Genomic DNA, 16,282 nt, shown 5'->3' on the forward strand with positions numbered 1-16,282 from the left:
TAGAATGGAAAGATTCGACGTATTTTTTTTCTTTTTTTTTTTTTTTTTTTTTTTTGTAAAATTGATACCTACGAAATTATTTATTTAATTAATTGTTTTAAATGGAGAATTCGCTCGGTGAAACTGATCATAAAAATATTTTTTATTTTATACTTAAAAATAGCATACTTAATCAACGACGAAGCCATTAGATTTTTTTTTTATTTAAAACAATTGTTTATATAAAAACAGAATTAACTTGGTGGAACGAGTCAGAAACACCGGAGGAAATGGTCGATCTTGAAAGATCAATTGAAAATTCAGATAGTCAAGGTAGAAACGTAATACTTTGGGGAAATAAAAATATTAACGTAAAGAATGATTTTCTTAATGAAAAAAATCCTAATATATATGAACGTAGTAAACGTAGCGATGGAAGTCATAACGAGGAACAATATAATTTTAATAAAGATTCTTATAACGAAAAAACGAATCAAGAGTCCAATGACTATTGGCGAACAAATAATTACAAAGAGTTGACTAACGTCGACGATTTGATAGCGCAACAAGCTAAACTCTTCGATTATGATAACAATGATAATAACAACAACGATAACAATAATAATGATAATGATAATGATAATAATAATAATAATAATAATAATAATAATAACAACAATAACGTTCTCAGTGAAACTAAACGAATGACAAAACGTAAAACTCCAAAGAGAGGATTATTCTGGATCGAAGAAAATGAGAGTAATAATCGATCTTTGTCGAATAACGAGTGGAAATGTTTCATTGGTAAAAATCATCGTAAACTTCTTCAAAGTTACGACGAGAGTTTGGAAGAAGATCTTGTTACCAACGCAGGATCAACGAGGAATGAGATAAGTAAAGTCGCCAAAACTTGTCGTGGAAGGAACGACGAAAGGAAACTGGGTAACGAAGAGTCAGCGATTAATCGAGACGAAGAAGAAGAACAACGGGATAATATCGACGAGAATTCTAAAGAAAATTTTGAAAGGAACGAGGAAAACGGTATATATATATATATAAAAAAAAAAAAAAAAAAAAAAGGAAAAAATTATAATTTTCTTTTTCTTTCCGTCTGCCCCACCAATAAAAAAAAAAACCTCTCGCTAAGTTATTGAATATTTTTCTCATTTTTATATATGTATTTTACACAGACGAAAAGGATAATTCGAAAGCTGAAAGATACATAAGAACGTTAGAAAGAGCAAAGAATCCGTACGAGGCAAGAGTTAATATGATGATAAAGCAACGAATAGCATTGAAACACAAGGAGGAGAAAAATCATGTTAGAAGGAAACGTTGTCCTTTGGGTATAATCGAGTATTACGATTACGACGAGGAGATTAACGAACGATCAAGAGAGTCGCAAGCTGTAGGTGATAACGAGCAAAAGAGCGACGATAAGAAGGAAAGTCTGGTTGGCTCGAGCTTAGGGCTTGGTAATAAAAATGATAAAAATTTGTCGAATCACTGCGAGAGCGCAGATTTTCGATTTATTTCATATTTCTGTTATACTCATGTTGTTGTTGTTGTTGTTGTTGTTGTTGTTCTAAATGCAGATGATAACTTGCGAGAATCTCAAAACGATACGTTAATAAAGAAGAAGAATGAACAAGCCGAGGAACAAGAAAAAGAGAAGAAAAGAAAAGAGCAAATGAAGAACAAAGAGCCAAAGCAACAATTCCTCATCGACCTCGAACAAGTACAAGTTAAAAACGGGAATCCGTCCAAGTCTCTGAGGAGCAAGGTCGCGCTTGAGGACGCCGGAGAGGAGGATAAAAGCTCGCAAATGAATCGAGAAAAATCATTTTTAAACGAGGCCGCCGCCGCCGCCGCCGCCGCCTCCAGCAAGGTTCGCGATGAGAAATCATCTCCTAGAGATTGTCAAACGAAATGGTAAATATATCTAAAATCTATCTCTGTAGATTGGTATATGTATGTAATATATATAGAGATAAAAGGGGTTTTTCTAAATCGAATCGTTTTTCTATCCTTCACTATGATAAAAATCAAATCGATCGAGTTAATTAAATGAATCGAATGATTGTTAAGGTCGAACAAGGAAAAGAAACAAAATGAAAATAATCGACTGATCGAAGAACCTAATCGAGAAATTGTAAACGTCGAGAGAGTTATACCGAAGGAATCTCTCGAATATATATTCCGAGGACCAGAAACTCTCCAACGAGAGATAGTCGATGTTGTTTTCGGTGGCGTACAACCAATCGAATTACCAGAACGTGAGAAAAAGTTGGACAGTTTCGGAAAGGCCAGGTATATATCTTTGATGATGCCAATTACTTCCTCTTTCTCTCTCTCTTTATTTCAAAATAAATAGAAATATATTTCTAGCTCCGCAGTGTTTTAGATTTTTCTTTTTCTGTTTTTTTTTTTTTTTTTTTCTATTTATACCGTCTCAAATAGATCGGAAAATCAAGTAGCTGTGAAGAAATTAGATGAGAAGGATTACGACGACATCGACAACGTGCTGTACGAGGAACTGAAGAAATTATACGATTGGGAGGATAACGAGAATAAAAACGGGCCTCGGTTTAAAGGAGATCAACGAATGCATGAGGAGTCCAATGATGATCTCGAAAGGAAGACGAATAACAATAACAATAATACGTCGGCAAGTAATTACATGGCTTTAAAGAAGACGGACGATCTCTTTAAAGGTGGAGTAGAGCAAGGCGATATTTTCGAGGAGAGAACACCAACTAAGAATCATCAGTCAAATCCAAAGTATAGCAATATCGGGAACATCGAATGGAAAGTGATCCCCGTAAAGAGCATGTTTAATATCTAAAATCCATGTACCGAATATAAATTATTTTTATTAATTATTGAGAAACGGTATAACAAAGAAATTATAAAAAAAAATGTTATTAACTATCGGTCGGTCGGTCGGTCGGTCGGTCGGTCGGTCGGTCGGTCGGTCGGTCGGTCGGTCGGTCGGTCGATCGATCGATCGATCGATCGATTTAATCGTAAAAGCAAATAACGATTATATACCTACATATGTATGTAGTTACATTAGACATTAAATATTATTCCTCTGGCGGGGTACTTTACAAAATAAATGTTTTATCGCAGGTAGTGGAAACTATAAATGATTCACGTTCCAAATCAAGCGGAGTGCTTCGATCGGGGTTATCCAAGCGAAAAACTGCGCCCGAGACCGATTCAGGTTCGCCTTATGAAAATGGAAAGTACCACGATTCCACGAACGAACTAGAAGAGAACGTTCCAAGTATCGACGGTGATAAACGCTCGCTACTCGAGTCTAAAGATATGCACGAATCTTTCGTAGAGCCTATGGATCGTATCGATGATTTCGACGACGACATTAAAGTTAGATTGGGAAGAGGCCTGAAAACGATCAGCGATGATTCAATAAAAAACGAAACCTCCGACAATACCAATTCGACTAATGTTTCTTCTATAAATAATGAAAATCTAACAACGATTATGAACATTGTAAAAATACCAACGAATTATGAAATAAATATAATTAATTCGTCGTATTATACCCGAGAAATCAATGATAATTCTAACGAAACGATAAAAAAAAATGAAAAAAAAAGATCGAGCAACGAAAGTCATTCGATCGTGAATAGCGTTAAAATTGGATCTAGTAGACGTCCTCGATTGGAACCATTGGCCAATAGAAATGCATCGAGAGTGAAACGAGAAGGAAATTCTTACTCGTTAAATTACGACAAAGGAAATCCTTACGATACGTATTATTCACATTCGAACGATATCACGAAGGATCTTTACACGATTGATCCTTACAAATATAAAGAAAACGATAATACGCATTTGAAATATAACGACTTGAACGATCTTTATAAACAGAACGAGGATGATTCGAACGGTAGTAAGATTAATGATAAAAGAAAGAATAAGAATAAAAGGAAACGAAACAAGAAGAGAAAGAGGAAGAGAAAGAAGAATAAGAATAAGAAGGATAATAGGAGATGGAAGAAGAAGAGGAAGAAGAAAAAGAAGAAGAAGAAAAATTCCAATTGGAAAGTGGCCAAGAAACGTGTTAGAAATTTGAACAAAGACGATAGATTCGAGTTTCTCGGTGATACGAAAAGGAGGAGGAAACTTTCGAAACGCCGTCCATACGCGAATTTTCGCGACGTCGCATGGAAGAAGGAACAACGCCGTCGAAGAAAGAAGAAAAATATGGCCGGGAAGAAGGGAAAGGAAGTGGAGAAGATCGAAATGATGAGAAATCGTGAGACGGGTGAGGCGAAGGGAATTCGAAGGAATTCTCATGCCGATATCATAGCTGGCGCTAACGTGATTCAACAGGAGAGTGTGAACGATCAAAACGTGAGTTAAAAATTAAGGAGGTGGGGCGAGGGGGAAGGGAAAAACAATTAAAACAAAAGAAAGAATGAGTGAATAAAATTATTATCGATGACGTTTATTATATAGAGACGAACGAACGAACGAACGAACGAACGAACGAACGAACGAACGAGGAAATTAGAATAGGAATAGATTCGATTAAATCGTGAAAAGTAATTTATGAGACGACACCGCGAGTATGATGTTTTATTTATTTATTCATTTTATTTTGTTTTATTTATTTATTTTTTTTTCGGGGATAAAGATGGCCCGATAAATAACGAGCGATGAATATACAGACAATGAGAGAGAAGGAGACGGAGAATGAGGATACCCGTAGAAAGAAGCTCGCTATGCTCCTGACAGCTGACAACATGGAAGATGAATCTCAAATGGATTTGGCTCTTCATGGAGAATTGGCTGGAAAAATCGTCGAAAACATTTTCGAACAAGTAAGAAAAAGCATGGGATGTGCTTTCTTTGATAGATGGCGACTAGCTTGGTTAAACGAAAGCAAAAGTATTATCGATCATTTGCATCGTAGGTGCAAAAGAACGAGGCCCTTAAGGTAGCTCTAGGTCCGGGACTTTATAGAAAGAACAAGCCCGAAGATTCGATCGAAACTGATAAGACTTATCATCAGGGATTCGACGAAGACGAGGTATCTCAATTTTAAGAAATATTTATCTCGATATTTTCTTTTTTTGAGAACCCAGCGAAATGAGAAATCATATAATAATTTTATCATTAATTTTTGACATTGTACTTGCTTATCTCGTATTATGTCACTAAATTGAAAATATTTCAACGAAGATCTTTAAAAAAGAAGTCTTTTTTCAATTAATCTTCGAAAAAACTGGACCGATTATTCTTTGGGAACAGATAAAACATACCGAGAAGACGATGAAGAAAGTTATGGAACTTCTTGGTCGACTGGTGTTGGACGAAGTCCAAAGGAAAACTTGCGCGGCATTACCACCGGACATGCGACAATTTTTAGAGTGGATGTTGGAAGTCAACGGGCAGAAAGAATTGCAGGAACAAGTAAAAAAAAAAAAAAAACAAACAAAGGAAAAAAAAAACAAAGAAAAAAAACTTGCATTTATCATTAAATATGAAAAATCGATCCCTCGTTATATCGACGTTAGAATAAATTAAATCGAAGAAAATGTTTGATTAAAATTTACAGACACCTTTATTACCATTGGTACAAGATAAAGAAACGACCGAACATCCGTCGGACGACAAAATACTTTTTCCCAAAACTTCCGATCAAGAAACTGATAAGGACGTCAACGAACTCCACAAGAAGGTTCGAATATTGCAGAATCTTATAAACGAGTACAACGCTTTATCCGCCAAGGAGAAGATAAAAGTCCAAACTGTCCACGATTATCTCGTAAATATATTATATTATTATTAATAATAATAATAATAATAATAATAACAATGTTGGCGATAATAATCAACAAATTGAAATATCTATTTTGCTTTGTTAGGTCAGACAATTAAATTCCCTTTTACATTACATCGAGGTGAAGGAAAAATCGGAGAAAAATAAAACTGGCACTAAGACGGTACCACCGGGTAGACGTAACGCAGAATTTATTCTTCGTTATCAGAGTGCATCGCCAAATTTTGAATTCGACAGGAATCTCACTTTGTTTAAAAACGAGAATGCACCTGGCAATTGGAAACTCGACAATGCCAGTTTTGCGTTGGACATTGAAAGGAAGAAACGTCGACCCGTTCGAAGTTCCAATTATTCTTTTAATAAAAAACGACGGAAGAAGAAACGTAAGAAACGTAAACGTAAGAAGCGTCGTAGGCGAAATGAAAGAAGAACCTACGATAAGAACGAAACGCCGGAGTATCGAAAACTTGCACATCATGCTGCTATGATAAGACAAAAACGTGGGGATAATTTGGAGGATGAATGGGATCAATTTGATTTCAAATACGAACAGCCAGAGATCTATAAATCTATGAATATTTTGAACGACCAGGACGGGTAAGTGATTTATTTATGAAGTAACAATTAAAAAAAAAAAAAAAAAAAAGAAAAAAAAACAGGGAAAAGAAGGCATTGCTGTTACCTTTTTATACGAAATTATTTTTTTCATATATATATATATTTTTTTTATAAGGCATTTAACAAAGTAATCATCTATTATCTATTAAGTAAGCAATTAAATAAAGTGACAATAAATAAAGTACAGATCCTCATTGTTTTTATACGAAATCATTTATATATATATATATATATATATATATATATATATATATATATATATATATATTTTACACAAAGTATTGATAAAATACTCATTTATTGAACAATAGTATGCGAAAATAATAGTACGCTCAGTTGGATGTTAATTAATATTGAATTTTGATTTATAGGAAAATAAGAAACGGACGATCGACCGATCTAAAGGAAAAGAAAATAATCCTAGAAAGAGACAATGTTACCGTAGCTAATCTTTATAGAAATAATTACGATGATTTACCGGTGAAAGGTAAAAATCGTGCCGAGGACGAAATGATACTTCTTAATAAACGCGAAGCATGGAAAAAGCAAAATGAGATACAGCTCGAAGAGGTGGCCTTCGGTAAGGATATGCGAAACAGGCTTAGAGAGGAGGAACAATTCAAGAGATTGACGGGAATTAAAGGGAAGAAGATGGTGAACGATGATAAGCCAAGGGAAAAGCGAGAAAACAATAAAATAGAAAAGATCGAGAAGGATAAAAAGACATTTATCCGATCGAATTTAAATAACGTCACGTTAAATATTAACACTACTGTTGTTTCCAATTACGAATTAACGACCGCTCACTCGTCTCCAAATTTTATTGATAATAACAAAATAATTACGTTGAAAAAATCAAACGATACGAGGGAAAATGAAATAAAATTGAAGATGATGGAACGAGGGATAAACGTTTATGCCAATGATAAAAATGAGACGTCGCGGATCACAGAACCGGAGAAAAGGAAAAAGAAAAAAGATTGAAATTAATGAACGATTGTTTATATAAGGACTTGGAAAGATTATATTATATTCGACCGATTACAAGGTAGAAATATAATAATAATAATAGTAGTAATAATAATAATGATAATAATAATAATAATAATGAAAAATAAAAAATAAAAAGAAAAAAAAAAGAAAGAAAAGAAGAGAAAAGAAAAGGAAAGAGAAAAGAAGGCAGTCGTTATCATTGTCAATTAAATAGAACGGGATGCGATCTAATAAATCCGTCGATCGCGGAACGTCTAAATAATTTCATCCCGTGCGAACGAACGCATCGATCGCGTATGAGCGTTATCTCGGTCGACGTGTTCTCCCCATCGGAGCGCGACAGACAGCCAGCCGAAACTTCGTAAATTGTCCTGTCGTTACGATCAACCGGATGTCCTCGTGCATTTACACGAGCCCTACCTTCGCTCTGCTAATCTACACCCAAATTACTCTCAATGAGATCGATCCAATAACGAAAGAAATATGAACGAAACGATTAGTACGAGAAAGAAAGAAAGAAGGAAGGAAGAAAAAGGAAGAAAGAACAAACAAAAAAAAAAAAACAAAACAAAAAAAAAAGAAAAAAAAAAGAGAGAAACAAAAACAGAACGTATAGAAACAAACGATATCGAAGGCATGGGATAAAAACAAAAAGAACAAAAAAAAATAAAAAAAAAAAAATAAAAAAAAAAAATAAAAAAATAAAAAAAAAAAAGATACGCGTAACTCTAAAAAAGAATTGAAAAAGTTTTTCTACCCGCGATTACGACACCTGTGAACTTTTTCCAAGTTTATTAAAGACCGTGTAGGTGTATATATCCCAAAGTTAACTTCCCAAGTTCTTTTAAAACCTGGTAGGAAATTGATAGTCGCCTTCCTCTTCCAGGTCCTCTTTCTTTAAAGAAAAGAAACGTCTTCGGCTTCGGCTTTTTCCGTACGAGCGCGTGCGAAACGCAACCCTCCGTTGGGATGTGCTTCAATGAAATCTTACGAATCTTTAATCACCCCAACCCCCATCGTAATCCTTTCCATCCTCCTTCTCTTCATCTCCCGTATAACTACTACCGACGGTCTAAACGATAATTTACGATGTTAAAAAAACTTGATTAAGCCGATCTTAAATCTCTTTGGCAGCTATGTGCTACATGGGTACGGGACGTTAACTCGTCGATTAGTAAGAAACAAAGCAAAAAATAAAAACAAAATAAAATAAAATAAGATAAAAATAAAAAAAAAAGAAAAGAAATGAAAAAAAGAAAAATATATATATATATATATACATATATTCATTCGTCCATCCCTTTCTCTATTTCTTTCGAGGATTACGAAATATCTCAAAAGTTTTCTCTTACCAAAGTTTCCACACGATGGAATTCCCTCGAGCCAATTAAAGTCCCAAAATCGGATGCGCTCGCTTATGCAAGCTAAAAGGGGTGGCTAGCTTGTAGAGGGTGAAAGTAAAAAGAGAGAGAGAGAGAGAGAGAGGGAGGAAAAGGGAGAGGGAGAAGAAGAAGTTGGTTCACTCACGCCGAACGTTATTACTTATTCGACGAGATTTTAAGGGTGGTCGACACGCGGATTTATTTAGATATTCTACAGTGAGCATCTGCAGACTCCTCCCGCCCTCTTTCTCCATCTCTCTCTCTCTCTCTCTCTCTCTCTCTCTCTCTCTCTCAGTCGCGTTTGCGAGCCGCATCATCTCGCGGCTCGCAACATCTCGCGGAATCTCTATTTCCCTTACTCCTCCCTACTCACTCTCGCGCATTAATATACACCGGCTTTCGAGAGGGAAGTCCTCCGGAGGACCAACCCCTCCTGCTATCTTTACATAACATTAAGTTGTTGCTATGCCAAGAGCTCTCCCATCACTCCCCATCTTTCTCTCTCTGTTTGTCTGTCTGTCTCACTCTAACTCACTAATTCTATTGGACTGTACGAAACTAAGGCCACTAATGGAGGTTAAAATGCGAAAACGAGCCGACGCAATTCCTTTTTCTGCTTTCCAATCTCTCTTTTCTCTCTTATCCCGTTAATCCTATATATATATTTTTTTTTATTATTTTTCCTTTTTCTCTTTTATTTTATTTTTATTCTTTTTTTATTACGCGACAAAGAAATTATCGATCTACCAATGGCATTTTTTTTCCCATATCGTAGGTGTTTAATATTAGAGGAAGAGACGACTAGCGATACGATGAAGCGTGTCCGGTGGCTAAAGAGAATTTCGTATTATACCGCTCGGACTATGAGGCCCGCTCGAATCCCTATTGAAATTTTAAATATCGTGCCTATTGCATCAAAGAATACCTAATTCGATGGATGGATAGATAGATAGATAGATTCTACTCGGTTATTATTTTTCATTTTATTCCCATCCATAGATAGATATGCATATAGTATTTATTTATATATACATACATACATATATATGTACCTATGTGGTATTATTATTGATGAAATCAATTATTTTTCATTATATGTAGGTTCATATAAGAAAATTCAATTATATATATATATATATATATATATATATATATATATATATATATTCGATGGGGAGAAATATGAAATGCGAGTTTGAGGTGTGTGAGGTAATCTCGAACGATCTTCCGTCGGTCCGACGGATTCGATTGAATTGTACCGCGACGAGGACTCATTGTCGGATATGTTTAATGAACTTATCAAAGCTATCGTTAGTCACGCTCTCTCTCTCTCTCTCTCTCTCTCCCTCTCTGGTCGATATTATCTCGACGACGTCGACCTCGATTGTAGGCCAATATACCGTCGTTGGAACGATTCGAGTCGAATGTGCATTGTAAACCTTCTAATTGGAAAGTGAATTCGGCTATAGGGACAATCGCTACGGAGAAAAGCCGCATTGTTTCGGAATTCGGATTACGGTCGCGGTATGCGCGGAAGAAAAGAGGAAAAAAAAAAGACGAAAAAATGAAAGGAAAGGAAAGAGAGAAAAAGAGAGAGAGAGAAAGAAGAGGATAGGCGAATCGTTAAAAATGCACGGTATGCGCTTAATAATCGCGTTCGCATTCTCGCGTTGTTTCCCACATTTTCGCGATGTTTTCGATAATACGCCTCTGGGCTTTTTGAATTTTCCCGCGGTGGAACAAAAGTTCTTAGTTAACGATCAAATTCTTATCGGCACTAGATTAGAATACATTTGTTATTTTTATGTCTAAGGATTATATACCATCGTACATATATATAATCTACATTATAATTTATGAACATTTAGATTCAATCATTGTTTCTAATACATATGAAAATGAATGAGAGAAAGAGGGAAAAAGAGATATAAAGAGAGAGAGAGAGAGAAAGAGAGAGATAGGAAGTTCCACTTTGATTTACGCGTCGAGTGCCAGATTGGTAGATAGAGAGTCGAAAGGGATAAAGCTCGTCAAATCCATCACGATTATACGAATTCGCGGCTGAACGAGGCCATCGGTATTGCGAGAAAGAAAGACAGACAGACAGATAGACAGACGGACGGACGGACGGACGAATGGATGAACAGACCGACAGATAGAGATAGGGATAGAAAGGGAGAGAGAGAGAGAGAGAGAGAGAGAAATAAAGAGAGAGAGAGAGAGAAAGCAGATCGATCGTCGATTCCATAATCACGAGAATCCAACGAACAGCAAATACGACTCGTTGATCGTTTCAATGATCGTCTCTTGGTCCTAGCGATTCTATCCAAAGAAATATCTGCAAATGTGGTAATGAAAAAGGTAGAGAAAGAGAGAAATGAAACGAAACGAAACGAAAGGAAAAGAAAATAAAAGAAAATAAAAGAGGTAAAGATGGTTGGTTCTGGAGATGTCCTGGCACGCATTCTACAATGACAGATGATATTTTCGCGTATCATGATCGCAGCTAGGATAGTTTCCTATATCCTCGAATATATACAGACAGAGAGAGAGAAAGAGAGAGAGAGAGAGAGAGAGAGAGAGAGAGAGAGAGAACACTAACAGCAGCAGCAGTAACAGCAACAGCAGCAACGCACCGGCCTGGCATCGTCGACATGTCGATAGCAGGCTTCGCCGTGCGATACATCCACCGATATCTCCGTACTAGCATGGGTAGTAGTATATCCGCGACCCATCCCCCTTCATTCGACCGCTAAATGGCCGAGCGGAGGCCAACCCCCTCTTCCTATGGTGCTCAATTATTGATACTTACCCCTCTCTCTCTTTCTCTCTCTCTCTCTCTCTCTCTTGCACGCGCGCATGAGTGTATGTGTATTGCATGCGGTTGTGTGTGTGTGTGTGTATGTGCGCGCGCGCCTCGACTCTTCCTACTACATCGTATTTTCTTCCTTCTCGTTCTCTCGCCTATTCGAGATGCGTCGTCTTTCCTTCCATTCTATAGCAGGAATGCATTTTCGTGTCTCCAACAAGGAAGACCTTCTCATTCGCTGGACCCACGTAAAAGATTGATTCGCTTGATACCTGCGAAGAAAAAAAAAAAGAAAAAGCGGAAGAAAAGAAAGAAGAAGAAGAAAAGAAGGAAAAGGAGAAGAGAGAAAAAGGGACGAAGCCACTACTGTTCCAGTTCTTTCTTCTTTTTATTTTTATCTTTTGCGTTCTTCTTTTTTTCTTTTCTCTCTCTCTCTCTCTTTGACGTCCTTTTTCTTCTTCTTTTTCTAATTTTTTGTTTTCTCTTTTTTCTCTTTCTTCCACTTTTCGTGTGTTTTTGTTTTCCCTTCTTCTTTTTGCTTTTTTATCTGTTTTATATATATATATATATATATATATATATATATATATATATATATATATACATACATATATATATTTTTTTTTTTCTTTTTATTATTACTATTATTACTTTCAACAACAATTGGCAGTAATCATTGATTGAAATTGAATAAGATGAAAAATTTGACAAAGGAAGAAAGGATAGTGACGTATCGTATTATTACTGAAATTCGATAAGTTTATGGTATGAGAACCACTGAGCCACGGAATGGCCTCGATTAACCGTTTGATCGGCTAGAGGCAGTGGTCAACGTTTTCCAGGCGGCCAGCTCGGCCTATTAGATCCTACTACTACTAATACTATTGCTACTACTTCTATTACTACTACTATCAACCACTACTACTACTACATTACTAGAGGATTGCTATGGGTTTGCGTGTCTGGGTTGTCGAGCTTTTGGCGTAAGCGGCCAAATCGTTTCTGTTTTTCTTTCGGCATGTCCTACGTAAGTACATACGTATATGTACATACCTACGTAAGTACATACGAATCAATCGGTTCACAAGCTCACAGAACAGAGTTTGATTCCTACAGAACGAAGGAGTTACGAGATAGATAAAGAGAGAGCGACAATGGAGTGGTTCGGAAAAGAAACAAAAAAATTAAAAAACAAGAAAATAAAGGAAAGAAAAGAGAAAGAAAGATATATATATATATATAAAGAAAAAGAGATGAATGTAGGTGTATGTACGTCTGATTAAAAGTTTTCGACGAGAGACCGAGAGAAAAGAAGAGAGATAAATCGGAATCGTTAAGTTGGACCTACCGGGCGAATACACGTTAGATTCGATAAATCGAAACCGATTCGCACGAATATGCTTAGGACTCGACTCTTAAGATGTGGACTTTTAACGAGAGCCAAACTCCTCGCCCAAGCATCGTTATTCGTTAAAAGCGAAACGATCTCTCTCTCTCTCTCTTTCTTTCTATCTCTATCTATCTCATCCGGTATCTCTACTATCAAATCCATCCCGTCTATACCTTCTCATCTAGCATCTTTTTTTCGTGGAAATTTGAAAGGGAGTCATCGATTGGAATGTCGACTCTTTTGGCTAAGTTTAAAAAAAAAAAAGGAAGAAAAAAAGTGGGGGGGGTGGTGGCAGGAACAAGGGGGTGAAGGAATGGGCGAGGGATGAGGGGGATGAGCCGGATAGGAGGGGAGAGGAGGAAGGAAAGAAAGAGAGAAGAAAAGGAAGGAAAAGAGGTCGTCTCTATAAAGCGATCGGAGGATCGGCTTCTATCTTCTTCGTTTTTTCGCGCGATATTTCTCTCTCTCTCTCTCTCTCTCTCACTTGCTCTAAGTGTATTAGACTCGCGTTTCGGATCGTCGGATCGGCGAAGAAGGTGGAGGTCGGTTTTGAAGGGTGCGAGAGGGTGGTCCGAGGGCGCGGGCCTGTACCCCGCTAATGGCACCCTCGGGGTATTCCCGGAGAACCCTCTCGTATTTATTATTTAGCGAGGATGCTGTGAAGAGGGAGAGAAGAAAAGAGAGAGAAAGAGAGAGAGAGAGAGAGTTATGTGGAAGGACGAAGAATGAGAGAGCGAACAAATAATCGTCGACTGGAAGCTTAGAAAAGAGAGAAAAAGAGAGAGAGTGAGAGAGAGAGAGAGAGAGGGCAGCCCTTTTCACCCTTCCTTTCCTATCCAACCCATCCCCACACACACACACACACCTATCTTATCTCTTTACATCGCTCCCTTCGCCAAACCACGAGGATTTATCCGCAAACATCACACATAGAACTCGGACTTCCGACGTAACGTACACGATTCTTGGCAAAGGTAACCGCGGAGAGAAAAAAAGAAAAAAGAGGATCTTGCTTTCTCGTAAGGCACAAACTAACCGGAGAACGAGAAAATTCGTCAAGTTGCTACGACGTATCCTTTTTCCTTTCTTTGTTCTTTTCTTTTTTGTTTGTTTGTTTGTTTGTTTGTTTGTTTGTTTTTTTCTTCTTCTTGTTTTCTTACGTAAAATCCTTTTGAAAATCAACTGGAAGAATGGAAGAATCTTAAAAATATATTCCAACGTAGGAGTAAAATCATCGAACGGTTCGAATTTTCCGTTTGGTCCGTACAAATAAAGAAAAAAAAAAAAAAAAAAAGAAAGAAAAAAAAAGGAAGAGAGAGAGAGAGAGAGACGTTGACGGAAATGGTGGTGAAAGGAAAAGACAGAGAGAGAGAGAGAGAGAGAGAGAGAGAGAAAGAGAGAGAAAATTAAAGTTAGAGTTAGAGGTGGAGAGGTTAAGCCGGGAAATCGAAAACGATTGTCGCTCGTGCCCGTTCGAAAAGGGCTCGCGCGCGCAATTTGCGCGTCAGGGAAATGCATGCTTCGCTGGCAGCAGCTGCGGAACGTTATTGATACTACATTTCTCCCGATTTGACGAATTGCCGTACTGGACTAATGGTCCGAATACGAAAGCCTGAGCCAACGGCTGCTTTCTGGCCGTAGCTCTGCTTCCGAAAGAGAGAGAGAGAGAAAGAGAGAGAAAAAGAGGTTAGGATAGCTAAAATTGTTGAGCCCGTCGTGAATGTATATATATATATATATATATATATACATATATATATACATATATGTATCTTGCTCATAACTCTTCGACAAGAGCGTTGCCTTCGAGAACGTCCAGTTGGTACGAAAAAAGAAAAACAGAAAAGAGAGGACAAAAAAAAGGAACAAAAAAACCCCATAAAGAAAAATAGAAGAATAAGAAGGAAGAGGAAGAAAGAAGAGGAGGAGGAGGAGGTGGAAGAGAGAAATGGAAAAATATGTATGTACCGGAGAAAAGAAATGAAACGAGGAAACGAACGATCGAATTTATTGGGGAACAATCGTACGTAAGGAAAAAAGAAAAAAGGAAGGATGGAAGGAAAAACGAGAAAAGAAGCAAAAGAAAAAAAAAATAGGGGAAACAAATAGAGAAGAGAAAAATATGCGAATTTATAATTACGTCATGCACGACACCTATACGTACCAAATAGAAATTAGAGACGGCGCCACCGACCACCTGTTGTTCGCCGTTTTAACGAGATTCTATAAAAAAAAAAAAAAAAAAAATATATATATATATACATATATACACAAGCACATATGTGTGTGTACATATAATATGATAATAATAATAATAATAATAATAATAATGATGATGATGATGATGATGATGATAATAACAATATTAATATTAATAATAGAGTGACTGTATCGGGAAAGCATTTACGAATTATACGATTTCATACGTAGGTATATATATATATATATATATATATATATATATATATACATATAAATGTATGTTTATAAAAAATTTTAATTGAAGAAAAGAGATAAACTATTTTGTCAATGGGGCAAGAGCAAGAGCGTAAGCCAACATTACTGACGTAACAGTGTACTATTGACTTGTGTGCTATCGGCTTATGTACCATCACCTTGTGTACTATTACCTCGTGTACTATTGCAGTATACAGGATCGAGCTTACCCGCACACAAACAGACCCTCCATATTCGTGTTTGTCCACGATCTCTCTCTCTCCCTCTCTCTCTCTCTCTCTCTTTCCCACTCTCTCTCTCCCTCTCTTTCCCTCTCTCTATCTACGAACGAGAAATCAAAGCACTCCACTCAAATCGTCCAAATGTGTGTATCACATTACCAAATTGTCGAAATCCACTTTGTCCGCGTACATTTATCAGATCGTAAAAGGAAAATGATAAATTTTTTCAATCGTAAGTTTAACACGGAATTTTAAACGTAACGCGTGTTAAGACGAAAATTCAAAGAAATACGGTTGGCAATACTTACCAAACTGCATATGTATCTTCGTGATCAAGGACGTTTCGAAAATAACCCTCACAGGTTAAATCTTTCAGAAACTAATTGTTTTTTTTTTTTTTTTTTTTTTTTCTTGTAAGAGAACGAAAAGAAACGTTGATCTATCCATAATATCTCGGTAAAAAGCTTCTCACTAAGTGCTACCATCTCGTGTAATATCCCTTTCCTTTTTGGTCCCGTTTTAATCCTACAAATTTTACTTGCGCGCGTAACGGTTACGTCTACGAAGGAACGTGATTCGTCGTAGACTGATCGTTCGATGGAGTTTCTACCTTTTTAT

The 16,282-nt window shown here is 36.7% G+C and overlaps 2 protein-coding genes and 1 long non-coding RNA gene across 3 annotated transcripts; 2 read left to right on the plus strand and 1 right to left on the minus strand.

Moving 5' to 3' along the window:
* The first annotated feature begins 267 nt into the window (after positions 1–267).
* LOC124426045 (uncharacterized protein DDB_G0287625-like) lies at positions 268–5,575 on the plus strand. Its single transcript, XM_046967269.1, has 8 exons — positions 268–1,020; positions 1,170–1,454; positions 1,575–1,911; positions 2,068–2,289; positions 2,440–2,800; positions 3,112–4,362; positions 4,680–4,832; positions 4,925–5,575. The coding sequence occupies exons 1-8, from the start codon at positions 270–272 to the stop codon at positions 5,054–5,056; spliced, it is 3,492 nt and encodes a 1,163-aa protein (XP_046823225.1). The 5' UTR covers positions 268–269; the 3' UTR covers positions 5,057–5,575.
* Positions 5,284–8,743, plus strand: LOC124433219. Its single transcript, XM_046982968.1, has 4 exons — positions 5,284–5,424; positions 5,570–5,779; positions 5,880–6,391; positions 6,784–8,743. The coding sequence occupies exons 1-4, from the start codon at positions 5,284–5,286 to the stop codon at positions 7,394–7,396; spliced, it is 1,476 nt and encodes a 491-aa protein (XP_046838924.1). The 3' UTR covers positions 7,397–8,743.
* Positions 8,744–9,966: 1,223 nt separating this feature from the next.
* Positions 9,967–15,920, minus strand: LOC124426050. The gene is made up of 3 exons (XR_006942641.1): positions 15,653–15,920; positions 15,151–15,209; positions 9,967–11,868 (listed from the first exon to the last, which is right to left on the minus strand). It is a non-coding gene; the product is annotated as an uncharacterized LOC124426050 (long non-coding RNA).
* Between the last annotated feature and the right edge of the window lie 362 nt (positions 15,921–16,282).

The sequence above is a fragment of the Vespa crabro genome, chromosome 1 (genome assembly GCF_910589235.1).
Source record: "Vespa crabro chromosome 1, iyVesCrab1.2, whole genome shotgun sequence".
Taxonomy (NCBI): domain Eukaryota; kingdom Metazoa; phylum Arthropoda; class Insecta; order Hymenoptera; family Vespidae; genus Vespa; species Vespa crabro.